Consider the following 15,365-nt stretch of genomic DNA (forward strand, 5'->3'; position numbering starts at 1 on the left):
GAGAGGGGGAAGGGAAAAGAAATGAGGAGGGAGCAGTGGCAGGGGAGGGGACAGCAGGGGAGAGCAAAGACACTATTGCTCCATTGGTCCTCTTTGCCATTTTTAAGGAATTTTACTGAAAAAAGTCCCATGCTTGAGAATGTCCAGTGCACTTGCATACCTTCTTCTGGTGCTCCAGGATTACTTGGATCTCTTTCTGTGTCTGTGTCTTTGAGTCAGAAAGCTGAATGGTAAAGATCTTTTCTCACCAGACAACACAAGAGCTCTGGCTGGATAAACTGATCCATCATCTAGAACTCTGAAATCAGGATCACTTGGCCTGATGCATCAGCAGAGCTGAGACACTCTTTCACATTAACTGCCCGCAAAAATTTTCCAGTTGTAAGGTGGAGATACATGCATAAAGGAAACGCATATGTTAAAATAATGTACGTGATCATGAAAACCAAGCACTTTGCATTTGTAGAATGCCTTAATAGCCCTCTTTCATTCTTAAAAATAATAATTTCATTTTAATTAAAGATGACGATTCTTGGCTGTATGTTTCTATTGAATAAGATGTTTTAAACATTATCATGCTTCTAGTAGGCTTATGAAAATGGTCTTCCACTAAAGGGGTGTGCACATGACTCTCACGACAGAGGTGAGCCACACACCCTCAGGTGCACCTGAATAAACACAGTTGAAATTTCCCTCAACAACACACTAAGGGTGTCTTCAGATGCACCTGCCTGTAGTCAGAAGATACACACAGAAGCACAAAGAACAGGAACATACAAGCTGTCAAGTAAGATAAACTGGTCCCTGAGTTCTTCCCATAGCACTTTTTTTGTACAATCCAACCCCACAGACACAGCTTTCCACGGCCCTCTATGGGAACACCACATGGCACCTTCCCTATCTTGGAATTTTGCCTCCTAATAAAAGATAATAATATTTAAGAATCAAAACACAACTGTTTCCCATCCATTCTTCATCTGCTTTTACAGAAACCAAACTGACAATGCCCAATTACCTCACCTAAGAGTCCTTTACTTCATGTGTATCTTTGCTTTAACCTAAATCTGTCATGGGTGGTTTTAACAAAAATAATAGATGTTTCACCAAAAGTCAGTGAATGCTCTATGAGCTAACAGTATATATACATCTCTCATCTTTATATATATATTTTATATATATATGCTGAATAATTCCTTCTGGTTTATTCTCCCAGAGGAACAACCTATCTATCTTTACATCTTTCTTTTCTTCTTTCCCACAGTAGAAAAAGTGATATTAATTTGATTAAATTAGCTGAGATAGGTTAGTCAGAAATTGAACACTTTGTTGAAAAGGCCATTTTCATATTTCTTGGACAAGTATTTCTATTTAAAAAATCAAAAATAATAGCAGTTTCCTCTAATTTACCTAAACCCACATTAAAAACAAAAAACAAAACAAACAAACAAAAAACACCTGGGCAAAACTTTCTAGCTTCTGGGAGAAACTGAAGTCCATTCAGCTTCTCAGGTCTCCATTTTAAAATGTCTGACTTTGTGCAGTTCAGAGGAGAATGGTACACTTTGATATGCTTCTTAATAAAGGGGTGAAACTTATCACAACACTGTTCTATGGGTGTCAAGATGGCCTAGTGAGTGGATAAAGGTGTTTGCTGCCAAGCCTGACACCCTGAGCTTGATCCCTGATGCTCACAGAATAGAAGAAAAAAACAAAAACCCCAAAAAGTTGTCCTCTGATCTACACACACACACACACACACACACACACACACACACACACCATAGCACATGTGCACAAACACACAAACACAAAATAAATAAATAAGACCTAAGTTTAAAATAAAGGAATGCTATAGTGTTTTTCTTTAATATTCATCTATACTTATACAATTCTTGGACCCCAGAGTATTAAGAGTGTGATATTTTAACCTGTTAAAAGATTAGTGACTACAAAATCATGTATTGGAAAACTTGCAATAGAATTAACCACCAAATCCAACAGAAATAAGGGCAAAAATGTATATTTGAAATGATAGTGAATTGTCTCCATTTCTAAGTCAATGCAGACTTCCTTCAGAGGGCAACGATGACACACCACGCTCCTGGCAGACTAAGGACACTACATGTCTGTTTCAAATCAGCTGTTCAGAAAGTCCTCACCTCTTCCAATTATCTGGTCTGCTTTTAGTGTCGAAGGGACATTTAATGTCACCTTTTTACAGGCTTCACCAGCAAAACTGAAGACCTAGAAAATTTAAAATATCACATTAATTCATCAGAGAATAAGAAACAAACTACATGGTCATCTCAGTAAATGAAGAACAAATGTTTGACAAGCTCTTCCTGACATTTATGACAATGGCCTCACCATTCTAGTGACATACAAGAACTTATTTAACAGCGTCTATGTTAAACTGATGACTAAGCTCATACTTAAGTGAGAATGACTAAATACTTTCCTCTGTTATTGGAAATAAGACAACCATGCCTACTCCATTACTTCTATGTGATATTATACTAGTGCTTCTAACCAGGGCACTTACACACACAAAATTTTTTTGTATTTCAATATATAAATGGACTGGTAAGGAAGAAATAAAACTTTCTAGTCGTAGATGTTATATTCATATGTATATATACACATATTCATACATATACACACACACGTACACAAGGATTTTTACCATATTGGGGTTAGCGACAAAACAAATAAATGAATTAAAAAAGACTAAGAAGTAAGATGAACATACAAAGTGAATTGCTTGTGCCATCAAGAGAGCTCAGTGAGTGAAAGTGTCTGCCACCAAGCCTGGTCATCTGAGTTCAATACCCAGAACCCACATGGTCGGAGGAGAGAAATGGCACCCACCAGCATTTCCTTTTATCTTTGCAATGCCATGGTGCATGTATGCATGTACGCACGCGCGCGCGCGCGCACGCACGCACGCACGCGCGCACACACACACACACACACACACACACACACACACACACACACCCCAAATAAATAAATACTGTAAATAGGATTTTTTCCCCTGTAAACTAGCCAAAAAAAAAAAAGTCCTAAAATAGTTCCATTTAGGGTAAAATACTTTGGAATACATTTGTCAAAGAAGTATAAGGTCCTGCCCTAAAAACAATAAAACATGATAAGAGAAGTTGTAAAAGACCCAAATAAATGGAAAGTTTACCTATTGTTATGAACCAGAGGATATATTCTACAAATACAATCTCCTTTGAATCTCAAAATTCTTTTTTGAAGAAATTGGCCAATTATCCAGATGTGGTGGCACACACCTTTAATGCCAGCACTCAGAAGGCGGAGTCAAGTGGATCTCTCAGTTGAAGGCCAGCCTGATCTACAGAGCAAGTTTCAGTATAGCCAAGGCTACACCAAGAAACATTTTCACAAAACAAACAAACAAAAACAGACCAAAAAGAAAGAAGAAAGAAAGAAAGAAAATCCTTAAGAGAATGTAAAAGACCCCTTCCCACACACAAGAAAAAGAATGTGACGCTGGAGGACTGGCATTATTCAGTTTTGAAACAGCTCAATGCTACACTAACCAAGGCCAAGTGCTGTTAACATAGATAAATGTGTGGGCAAATGCAATAGAGCTGACATACTAGAAACAAACCTCACTTCTGGTTGTACAGTAGCCTCTGGAAAGTTCCAGGGTCAGAGATCTCCTTACCAAATGCAGCTGGGATGAAAAAAGTGGAAATGAGCCCCTAAGTCATGCTAGGCACAGAAATTAACAGAGTGGATGAGATCAAGGATAAGGATGAAAACTATTTAGAACAGTGGTTCTCAACCTTCCTAATGCGGAGACTCTTTAATACAGTTCCTCGTGTTGTGATGACTCCTAGCCATAAAATTATTTGGTTGCTACTTCATAACTGTAATTTTGCTTCTGTTATGAAGCATTTTGTAAATATATGATATGTATGATATCTTATATACAGCCCCCAGAAGGGTCACAACTCATAGGTTGAGAACATCTGATTTAGAAGAAAATTTCACAATCAATGTTGGACAATGATTTCTTGGCTGCAATATCAAAGCATGAACACCAGATAAACAGGACTTGTTTGATATTTAAAACCTGTGTGCTTCAAACAATATGATAAAGAAGTTAAAATGAAACCCACGGAATGGGAGACAATATTTTCAAATGAAAGTACACATACAGACCACACGAGAAATGAAAGAAACAAAGTGCTAGAGAGGCCCACAGAAATCCACAAAGATACCCCCACAAAAGACTGCTGGCAACGGTCGAGAGACAGCCGGGACTGACCTACTCTGGTGATGGGATGGCCAAACACCCTAATAGTTGTGCCAGAAACCCCATCCAAGGACTGAGGAATCTGGATGCAGACATCCATGGCTCGGCCCCGAGTGGAGCGCCGGGAGTCTAATTAGCAAGAAATAGGAGGGTTTATATGAGTGAGAATTGTTGAAACCAAGGTTGGATAAAGCACAGGGACAAATAGCCAAACGAATGGGAACACATGAACTATGAACCAAAGGCTGAGGGGCCCCCAACTGGATCAGGCCCTCTGAATAGGTGAGACAGTTGATTGGCTTGATCTGTTTGGGAGGCATCTAGGCAGTGGTACCAGATCCTGGACTCATTGCATGAGTTAGCTGTTTGAAACCTGGGACTTATGCAGGGACGCTTGGCTCATTCTGGGAGGAGGGAACTGGACCTGCCTGGACTAGAGTCTACCAGGTCGATCTCAGTCCTCGGCGGAGGCTTTGCCCTGGAGGAGGTGGGAATGGGGGGTGGGCTGGAGGGAAGGGGAGGGGCAGGAAGGGGGAGAACAAGGGAATCTGTGGCTGTTATGTAGAACTGAATGGTATTGTAAAATAAAATTAAATTAAATTAAAGAAAGAAAATATTTGTAGTATATGAAGATACTTTGTAACTCCAAAAATGGATGGTAAATGATGAAAAAATAGGCAAAGAATTTGAATAGAGGGTGTTCAAAGATGTTCAATGATGGTTAAGAAAATGAATAATGCCCAACAGCATGGGGTACTAGGGAAATGCAAATCTAAACCATGAGATGCCTGCTAAGTGAGCTAACGTAAACAAGACAGACAATGCCAAGTTGCTGCTAAAAATACAGAAAACTAAAACCCTCTTGTATTATCCATGGAAATGGAAGGTCACGTAGACAGATGGACATAGTTGCAGTTTCTAAGAGAATTAAACAGCAAATAAAGATAGAATCCAGCAATTATATGCTGTTTAAAATCTGTGTCCACACCAACTTCTATATGTATAGTCATAACAGCCCTGTTGATAAGGACTAAGAAGTGCAAACACATCTACCAGCTAGTGAATAGATCAACAGAATGTGATCTAGCATGCAATAGGATACTATCCTGCTATGTAAAAAATTCAGACTATTGATCCATGCTAAAACATGGCTAAACCTGTCAACATTACACCCATTAGTCACAGACACAATAGAGGTGGTGTTGATACACATATATTCATTCTAAGCAGTGTCCCAGCAGGCACTATGTGGACATTGAGGACAGTGTTGGTTGACTGGGGGGGGGGGGGGGGGGGGGAAGCAACTAGAAATGGGCTCAAGGCTCCTTGGGAAAGCTGTGGAAATGCTCCAAAGTTAGACCATGGAGATCATTGTGCACTCTAAATTTGCTGAAAGTCACTGAATTGTGTGCTTTCAAAGAATGTAATTTTGCTTCAGACATCCATTAGCAAGTCTGTTTGAAACAAAACAAGGTACATCATTGACAAAAACATGACTATATATCCATCTCTACCTCTTTCAGATCTACAAGTTAATATGTGAATTCTCAGTAAAATATTTTAATAACCATGAGGAAGGATTTCAGCTCTGATACACTAGGTATCAGAGTACACTAGTACACCAAGTACACTAGGATTTAAGCAGTTAACTCACGCTAACTTAACAGCATGTATAGACATAAAATATCAAGAGTCCTACTCTAATATTGACATATCCTAACATTAATTGAAACTTTTAATATAATCTTATCATTCCTCTATATTTATGGTTATTTATATTGTTTTTATTTTTTCATTCTAAGATAATAAACTGAGCATCCCTTGCAGGTGCAAGGCATTAAAATATATAATATATATTGCCATACAAATCTCTGTGCTGCACTCTGGAGAGGTGGTGAGGACAAGAGAGAGCTGGCTGACTGACCAACCCTGCAACTACCCAGGCCCAGAACCAGGTTATGTATTGACCCACCCCAACATCTACCCCGACTGTCATCTGCTAGAGCACATGAAGGGACCGGTCCTGCAGACCCAAAGCTGCAGGATTTCTGTGACACAGGGCAACAGCAGACTGACCAAGAGGAGTCCCAATGCGGGCCCAGTATCAATAGTGTGGCAGAAACCAGAAGCCTTGAACCAGACCAATGACTCTTTGCAATGAACACTTGCAAGTAAAGATATATAGATAAAAAGTTTTACTGCATGATTTACTATGGCACACTATAGCTTCCATGACAAGATTGATTTTTCCTTCTTTTTTTCTCTTTTTCTTCTTTTTTTTTTCTGTTCTTCTCTTAAATTTTACTTTATTTTGGTGGGGAGTTTGCAAGGACCGAGGGTGGAAATGAAGGGGCAGAGAAATTAATGGGATGGAGATACATGATGGGAAAGACACAAAGAATAAATAAAAAGAAAGTTAAAAAAACAACAAATCACTGTGTTGTTATGAATGCTCTGTCTCACTGGTTATTGATAAATTGTCTTCCAAGTCTTACTATTCATGGAGCCGGAACACAGATGTGCATTTCTCATACTACCTTGAAATTAATTTGATTCCTTTTTAACATATTAATCTGATAACTGTCTCATTTGCATTTTTCAATTTCTTTTGAGATAGCACTTTTTTTTTCACTTTATGTGACATTTACCTTCTACTGTAGCACTGAATTCTCCATCTTTTCATCTTTACCTGGGTTCTCTGCATAGCCCTGGCTGTCCTGGAATTCACTATATTGACCAGGCTGTCTTCAAACTCACAGAAATCCACCTGCTTCCTCATCTGCAATGCTGGAACTAAAGCCATGTGCTACTACACTCAGCTTAGTTTATTTTTTTTTTAATTGAAGGTTTCTTATTTGCAAGATTCCAATTTTCACAATTTGTGGCATTTTTGATATACATGGTTACAATTTTAAAGTAAACAATTTTGTTATTTCTTTCTCAATTTAATCAGCTGTATTAATAATCCCTTCTGGGTTGGGTTTAATATGACTTAACTCCTAACGTACGCATATATCCAATATTTTCTTCTAAAATTGTAAAACCATTTCTAACTTTAAGTCCTTTGCCCATGAGATATCTATCTTTATCTCCTGCTGCAGAGATCACCACTGACAGCCCCTCACAATGACTCTCTCTGTCTCAGCTCATGGTGTTACATCCCCTATATGCCTCATACGTTCTTTCCCCATATGCACGCTTCCGGGCTTTCTCCATGGTTCTATCTATGCACATCTATCTCTTGACCAATGCTCTATTGTTTTACTCATTCAGCTTTATATCAAATCTTGCTGTCTATGATGGTAACCCCAGGACCTATATCACTTCATTTTAAAGAAAGCTCTTTTGGCCTCCAAGTCCCTCAAGAAACTTTATCATCACGAGACATAAACTTTCAGTGAATCTTCACTTACATTTTAAAAAGAATTTGGCATGGCAGGGCCCTTAAGCATGGTAAACAAATGCTCTCATTTATTTGTAAATTATACTATGCCATTTGGAGAGGCATTCTGAGTCTGCTATGAAGTTCTTTCAGAATCTATTAGGCTGTTCTTACTTATTTGTTTTTGCTCTGAGATCATGTTTCTTGTAGCTCCAGTTAGCCTTGAATCCACTTTGTAGCTGAGGATGGTTCTCCCTCTACCTCCTGAGTCCTGGGATGGCAGGTTTGTACTACCACACCCAGCTTGCTAGGATGTTTTTAAATACATAATGACAATGCTACTATGAATAGGATTCTTCTTTTATCTATATTATTATTGCTGTTGTTGGTGTCGTTGCTATCTGTCTGTTGACAGTCTATAGGAATAATTTTTAAATTTCTATAGGAATAATTTTTAAATTATTTTAAATTGACCTTATGTGGAAGAAATTTGCTGACTTTTGTTAGTTACAGTAGTTTGATCTTCTTTCCACAAAGCTGGTCCTGATCTCGCACAATGTCCACTGGAATTATAGGCTTTCACTCCTCCCTACACCTCTTCCAGATTCCTTTTATATATACTTATGTGTTTATTTGGGCTTCCAATATAACAGAAACAGCTGCGATGATCAAAATGTCTTTGTTTCTTAACTTAAAGAGAATGTACCATTTCACCATTATTTATGTGTCTCTATTTTTTCACTACATTCAATCATTCATTCTTTTTTAATTTTTTAAAATTAATTATATAATTTATTTGTGTGTGTGTGTGTGTGTGTGAGAGAGAGAGAGAGAGAGAGAGAGAGAGAGAGAGAGAGAGAGAGAGAGAGAGTTGTATGTGTGTATGTGTATGCATGTGCATCAGTGTACCTAAGTGGAAATTCCCAGGGAAGCCAGAAGAGGTCCTCAGATCATTTGGAGCTGCAGTTAAAGGTAGTTGTGAGGGGCCTTAAGTGGGTGCTATAAACCAAATTTGGATCCTCTGCAAGAGCGGTATGTGCTCTTAATCATTGAGCTATCTCTCCAGACCCAATTAACTTTTGTTAAGTATATTTCATTGAGTTAAGAAAGCCCATTCCCATATAACTAATTTGCTAGGAATATCTTTGAGTAATAAATTTAAATGGTCTGTATATTTTGAAATGACGACAATTTTGCTTTATTAACATATCATTGGCATGTTAAAACACAAATAATAGATTTTCCCCTCTCCTAGGGCAATCCTTCTTAGGACATAACTTTTACATAGCCACGGGTTTCACTGGCTGCTATGTATTTCATCATTTCCCATACATGATGCCCATGGTGACGTGAGACTACTTATTAACTTCACACAGTCCTCAGAAAGTGAGCTAAGAAGAGTCCACTCACTTCTGTTCTCAGAACTCTGTTCTGTGTCCATTCCATATAACTGAGTTATTTACTTCTTACTGATCTGCTGAATGTGAAGGAGAAGAGGACATTTGTGCCTGAGTTCAGTCTCCAGGACATACATGGTGGAAGGGAAGTACTAAAGTCTCCATTTTGTTCTCTGACCTCCACTTGCAAGCCTAGGCTCTACCCCTGGAACTCATATGGTAGAAGAAGAGAACCAATCCCCACAAGTTGTCCTCTGACCTCCACATATGATGTCCTCTGACCTCCACACATATATTGTATGACCTCTCCCCCCCTAAAAAAAATGTAATACATTTAAAAATACAATATATGAGAAACTTTATTTCTAAAAAAAAAGTGATGAATTAGTTGACAACTTGGATTTAAAGAAACCCTTTAAAAGGAGAACTCTCAAAAGTAACTTCAAATATCTGATTTGGAAAAAAAATGTTAAAATAGCCTTAAAATGTATCAAATTTTGTTTTATTTTATAGTACTCTATAATTTTTGTCTAGTGATGTGATTGCAAAAGAGAAATACCATTAAATTCTGATGCAAAGATCTAACACCAAATGGATAGTGAAAGGCTGAAGCAGCTATGTGCAACTGTTTCATTTTGAGTAGTTCAGTTTTATGATGTCAACACAGAAAAGAGACTTGCTTAGTACACCTTTTTCCACCAAAGGCAAAAGCAGCTACAGAACAGGTTGGGTGTGGCTCAGAAGCAGAGCATGTGCCCAGCGAGAGCACAGCCCTGGGTTCAGTAGCCAGAGATACAGAAGAATGGCAGCTGATGCCATGGATGCCCTGCCTGAGGTACACAGGGTACCCTGACCGAGCAGAGTGATTGACACCAGAACTTAAACCTTTCCTTTCTCCTGTGGACACTTAGATCTACTACATGGAAACACTAGCATTCATTCCTTACCACTTCCGGCATAAGTGCTAAGATCTACCACTCCGTAGTCACAGTGGTTTGATGATTCTAATAAATTCCCTCCTAACCAAACTCGATGTAAGATGGGAATTCTGATTCAATGGGCAGTGTGACTAACCACGGGTCTCCAGAGATGCTTTATATGGAAGGCACTGGGCATGGGGACTACACCAGGGTCAAAAATGTACACAGCTTTACATTTATTCCAGAGTCAGAAGTTGCTACAAGAGCTAGTCATCTCGATAAGACAATCAACAACCTCTTTTAAAAAGTAGCCAGTTACCGAGTGTGAGGTCTTGGGTTTACTGGGAGTGGAGAGACTGCATCAGTCTAAACAAACATTAAAACCCTGATTTTCTTTTATTGGGGTATATATAGGGTCTTACTATGAAGCCTCATAGGCTTAAAGCTTGCTATTTAGACCAGGCTATGTAGACCAGAGATCTTCCTGACTCTGTCTATGAGGTTCTGTGATTAAAGGCATAGGTCACCGTGCTTGACTTACATTCTGACTTTCATACAATGAGATTTAAAAAAAAAAAGCTTTCCCCCCTTAATTATTTTTTTTGCCCCAATCCTCTTTCACTAATAAGAGTCAATGTGAATTTCTATATTCCATTTTATTTTAAGTATGTCAAATGTTCTCAAGAGCAAAAGTCTTCTGGTAAGGAGGTCCCTTGTTAATTAACAATATACAATCTGAAAAGATGGAAGGCATGTTTGTCAACACCAATTGCACTTGTGTTTATACACTCTAGAGAGGGAAAGTAGAGAGTGGGCAGGGGAGTCTTGAAAGAGGAGCCCTTTAGGAAAATGGCAGACTGTCTCCAAATACATAGCCCTTACAAATTATAAAAGCTAATGGGGCTTTGATGACAGATTTGGTGCAGAGAACAGCATTAAACATGAAGGTTAATGATCCCATTATCTGTGACCTGCAGAAAATGGCTGATCTAGTGTGAGTTTCATCACGCCCCATAATTTGTTGTCACATTAAAAGGGGAAAACACTAAAAATAATGCTTAAGAGCTTTCATTAATAGCGAGGAGGTTGTTTTTCTCTTATTTTATTTTTCTCATTTGTCTCCTCTCCTCAGCTATAAGTCTATGGCTGTTCAGAGTGACGGTGGGAACAAGATGCAGAAACATGCAATCGCAAAGATTCCTCCACCTGCCCATAGCTGGGGAGGTGAGGTGTTGACCATGTTAGGAGTCTTTGACATGTACTAAAGACTTGCTTTGAAAAGCCCTCCTCAAAAAGGTCACTGTTTTTACAGTTCCATGATTAATCTCCACATAATTAATGGTGTTTCTAAAATGGCTCCATTAATGGTATGCTCAAAGGCTCTTGGGGGGAAGAAAGCATGCAGTCATGAAATTTAACACATTTATTTATAAACTAGGGACTACTGATGAGAGAAACTCCCAATCTGTATACATACTCCAATCTCTGAGTCCGCTGTTTAACCTAAATGCTGTGCAACTCCTTTTTAAACAACCCTGAAGGAACATGCCATAGCGAAGAGGTTATTCACCTGTTTAGAACTGCATGCACCTCTGGCCTCGCCCCACCAGGACCCTGATCAACAGTTCCCTGTCTTATAGAGCTTTATCTTCTGTGCCCTCCCCTCCAGCTAGTACCCTTAATCCTCAGAACGAAACACTTGAAGTCTCTTCTCCTTATTTCCTAATTCCTCTCTTGGTGAAAATGTCAAACGCCTTGAGAACTTGTTTGAAGATTCTAGCAAAAACCAAAAAAAAAAAAAGAAAAAGAAAAAGAAAAAGAAAGAAAGAAAAGAAAATTCGCCAAAGTCATGTTTTTAAGCAAAAATGTTGGAAATTCGTCTGAACACATCTATTCTGGGAGAGCACAGCATTCAAGGGGACCTCATTTACAGTCACTTCCAACCCCAATTCTTACTGTTCCAGCGCCAACTGGCCGGCTTAATTGCAATTTTTCGGCTTCCTCGTGTATTTCAGATCACGAATACCAGTTGGATGTCTGTAACTCCCTGATTTAAAGAGGGGATGAAACTTGGGCCTACCTGCCAACAACTTGGAACCAGGACTAGTCAAGAACCAGATAAGGTGATATACATCTGTAAAACCGGCACAGAGAAGGTGGAGGCAAAAGGATCAGGAGGTAAAGGCTATCCTTCACTACATAGATAGCTCAAGGTCAGCCTGAGCTACAAGAAAAAAGCAAACAAATAAACAAGGTCCACATAACACAGTGGACCAGCTCCCTAGTCAGATGGGCTCCTCTGGCCCCGTGAACCTCTTTCCTGTCTTTAGAACCTCAAAGTGGTCACATCTTGGACTAGCCTTGGGCAGGCCTGAAGCTTTACAGGCTACCATGCGGTCAGAATTCTTAATTTTTCCTTTCAAGTCTTCCTGGTTCTCAGAAAACAGTCATTAACCTCTTTTCCAGGCAGAACACGAGCTCAACCCTGGGATTTGGGAACACAGGAGATCCCAAGATAAGCTCCGCACAGAAACAGTGCCTCTCCAGACACCAATCGAATCCTGACCTCAGCCTATCTGTCCTGCCACCCCAGTCCGACTGTGACCCCATGGAAGTCCAATGCAACCCTTCAGCAGCCTTCCCACACCTCTGGCACACAGAGCACGGGTGCACAAGCAGCCATGGGGCTGGCAGCTCGGGCGTGCCTTTTGAGCAATCTTTTCGGAAATGGATAGCTGAGAACCGCAGCTTCTCAGAGGCAACCCCAAGATAACATCCAGGGACACAACTTTGGCCCTACACTAAGGTGAGACTCAATAAATATCTGGGGCAAGAAATTCCTGGAGTCCTACCACATCTGCCTTTTGCTAGGTCAAGGATCCTAAATAACACAACCCCCAACTGTCCTCCTCCCTTTCCACTCAAGGCTCCCTAGTTCCAATCACCACCCCAATTTAGGAACTGCCAGCAGGGAGCAAATAGCACCCACTGCCCACCCAGGACGAAGACACCAGCACAGAGAAGCCAGAGGACGAGTCCTAAGTCAGACATCGCCTATGGCGGCCCAGGACAAAAAACTGAATCTTGAGAGGTCCTGTGATAACTTTTCTCCTGTCACCTCTCCAGACCAAACTTGAACCAGACAAGAAATGATCGCCGGCGACACCCAACCCATCACTTGTTGCCTATTGCGCCCCTGCGGCGACCACAGCGGATCCATCCTTTTCCCTTCCGCATCTGGGACCCCATCCGATTGTACCCGGGGTAACTTACCCAGAGGGTCAGCAGCAGCTGTGTGCAGAAAGCTCCCCACCGGGGGCTCCGAAGCCCAGCGACAGCCATTGCTAGGTGCACCTCGGGAGGACACAGGCGGGCGCCTAGCAGGGACTCTGAGAGCCAGGGCGCGGGAGGGTTTTCGCACCAGCTTGTCTAGAAGTCGTTCTGGCCTCGCTCAGGCTTCTTTGCCCAGGAGCGTGTTCTCGTCTGAAACTGGATTGGACCATGGAGACGCTAGGTGGCCCCTCCTAGTTATTTCTCAAGTTTTATCACCTCCGGGGCCGCCTTGGAGCTGCCCGAGCCTGCCCTGCGCTCCCAGCGGCCGCCAGGGAGCTCACTCCCCGAGAAAGCGGTCCCGGGTCCACCCTCTGCCCGCTCTCCCACGCCCCTCACCTGCCCCGAGGGGTTGCCGCCCATCCCTCCCCGCGTTCCCTTCGCTGACACTGCGCTGAGCATCCCCACTACCAACCCCGGAGCCGCCTGCTCTGACTGTCTTCTGGGTGCCAGGAACACACACCTGATTTGGATCATGGGATCCTCCCATCCAGGCCGCTGTGCGCAAAATCTAGGCAACCTCTTCACACGTTGAAACAGAACCCAGGCAGTCTCTCCAAACCTCATTAACATGATAAAATAAACCACTGAAGGAAAATTGTCCCGAATGCCATGCCACGGATTATCTGTGCCAGATATTAAAACTAGAGAAAAGAAGTGCTTACCTGACCATTTCTCCACACCCAAAATGAGAATGACTGCCTTTGTGCTTTAATTACTGGCAATGTTTGTGGCCTTCTAAGGACCCTCCAAGAAAAGAAAGGAAGGAGGGAAAGAAAGAAGGCAGGGAAGGAAGAAGAAAAAACATGTTCTTGGATGTTCATTTATTGGTCAAATGTGGTTTCGGTTTTTGTTCTTTGTTTGTTTTTCTTTTTCTTTATTTCTTCTTTTTTAAATGTGATTGTACTAAGATAAAAATTTTCAAATCTGGTCACAGGAAAATCTCTGAAGCAAAATGTGCTCTAAAATGGGGTTTGCGATTTCACCATCATTCCACAAACATTTATAGGGATCCAAATCCATAACATCACCCTAAGGGCTAGAGAAAGGATTCACACAGACCCACTTTCTAGGGGCCATACCCTTGGAACTCTGCTGGCAGACTCAGGAAGAAATTCGTGTCAGATGTGTTGCTGATCCCCAAAGCCCATTCAAAATCCTTGGTCAGAACCCTGAGTCTGTCTGTCCACAGTAATGTGGAAAGCATGTAACTGACTTCATTCACCCTACCCTGGTTACTTCTGAGAGTGTCCTTATCTAAGCCATGTGCTCCCCAAAAGTGTGGGACTTCCCTGAGCTCTGGAGACTCAGACATCCCTAGGTTTAGCTCCCCAGTCTCATTCTGGACATATGTAAACCACCATCAGCTGGTGTGTGTGGAAGGCCCTTCCAGTCTCAGAGATGGTACTCCAATTTCTCCCCTCCGGAGATGTCCAGCTCCTGTTCTCCTGTCTTCCTTTGCCCATGACCTCAGGGAAAGCTGTGTCTTCTTCTCCAGTCTCCAGTCTCAGTCAATGTTTGGGATCCAGAGTGGAGCTGGCTTTTCTGCAGTACAGGGAAGAAAGGACAGGCTGCCACAGAGATGTCTCTCTGTCCTTGTCAGGATTCTTCCTCCCTCCTCCTGGTGAAGGACTGAAGGACTAAAACACTTCAGAGCAGGCTCTTAGTTCTGTAAAGAGCAAAGATGCTTGAGATAAGAAGAGGAAGGCAGAGGGTTAGGAGTACTCCAATAAAGGCATCAGCAGCAAGGCCAGAGCGTGAGAAGCAGTGGAGAGACTTGGGGCAGCTTCTTCCATGACGGAGACAGGAAGGGCTGTTGATTCAGAAGAGCCTGACAGAGAACACCTGTGCCAGGGAGTAAGGCTAGCATGCCTGGCTCATGACAAGTCATACTAAGGAGCAAGAACTTGTCCGGAAGAAATGGCAATTCACTCAACTTCAAGGTATGAAAGGGATTACTAGGGGTTTGTAGGGAGCTTTCATGTCCATTATCCATGAAACTATTTCTTTACATGATTTCCCCTTAATCGTTATGAAATATGTATGTC

The 15,365-nt window shown here is 41.3% G+C and overlaps 1 protein-coding gene across 1 annotated transcript in view; it reads right to left on the bottom strand.

Moving 5' to 3' along the window:
• LOC114704983 (desmocollin-3-like) overlaps window positions 1-13,475 on the bottom strand; it is a 40,439-nt gene extending 26,964 nt beyond the window's left edge. Inside the window, 5 exon segments of the mRNA XM_028886539.2 lie at window positions 161-237; window positions 240-326; window positions 329-358; window positions 2,160-2,244; window positions 13,261-13,475. Of these exon segments, the coding sequence (XP_028742372.1) occupies window positions 161-237; window positions 240-326; window positions 329-358; window positions 2,160-2,244; window positions 13,261-13,329 (348 nt within the window). The 5' untranslated portion in view covers window positions 13,330-13,475.
• Window positions 13,476-15,365: the final 1,890 nt, after the last annotated feature.

Source organism: Peromyscus leucopus, chromosome 19 (genome assembly GCF_004664715.2).
Source record: "Peromyscus leucopus breed LL Stock chromosome 19, UCI_PerLeu_2.1, whole genome shotgun sequence".
NCBI lineage: Eukaryota > Metazoa > Chordata > Mammalia > Rodentia > Cricetidae > Peromyscus > Peromyscus leucopus.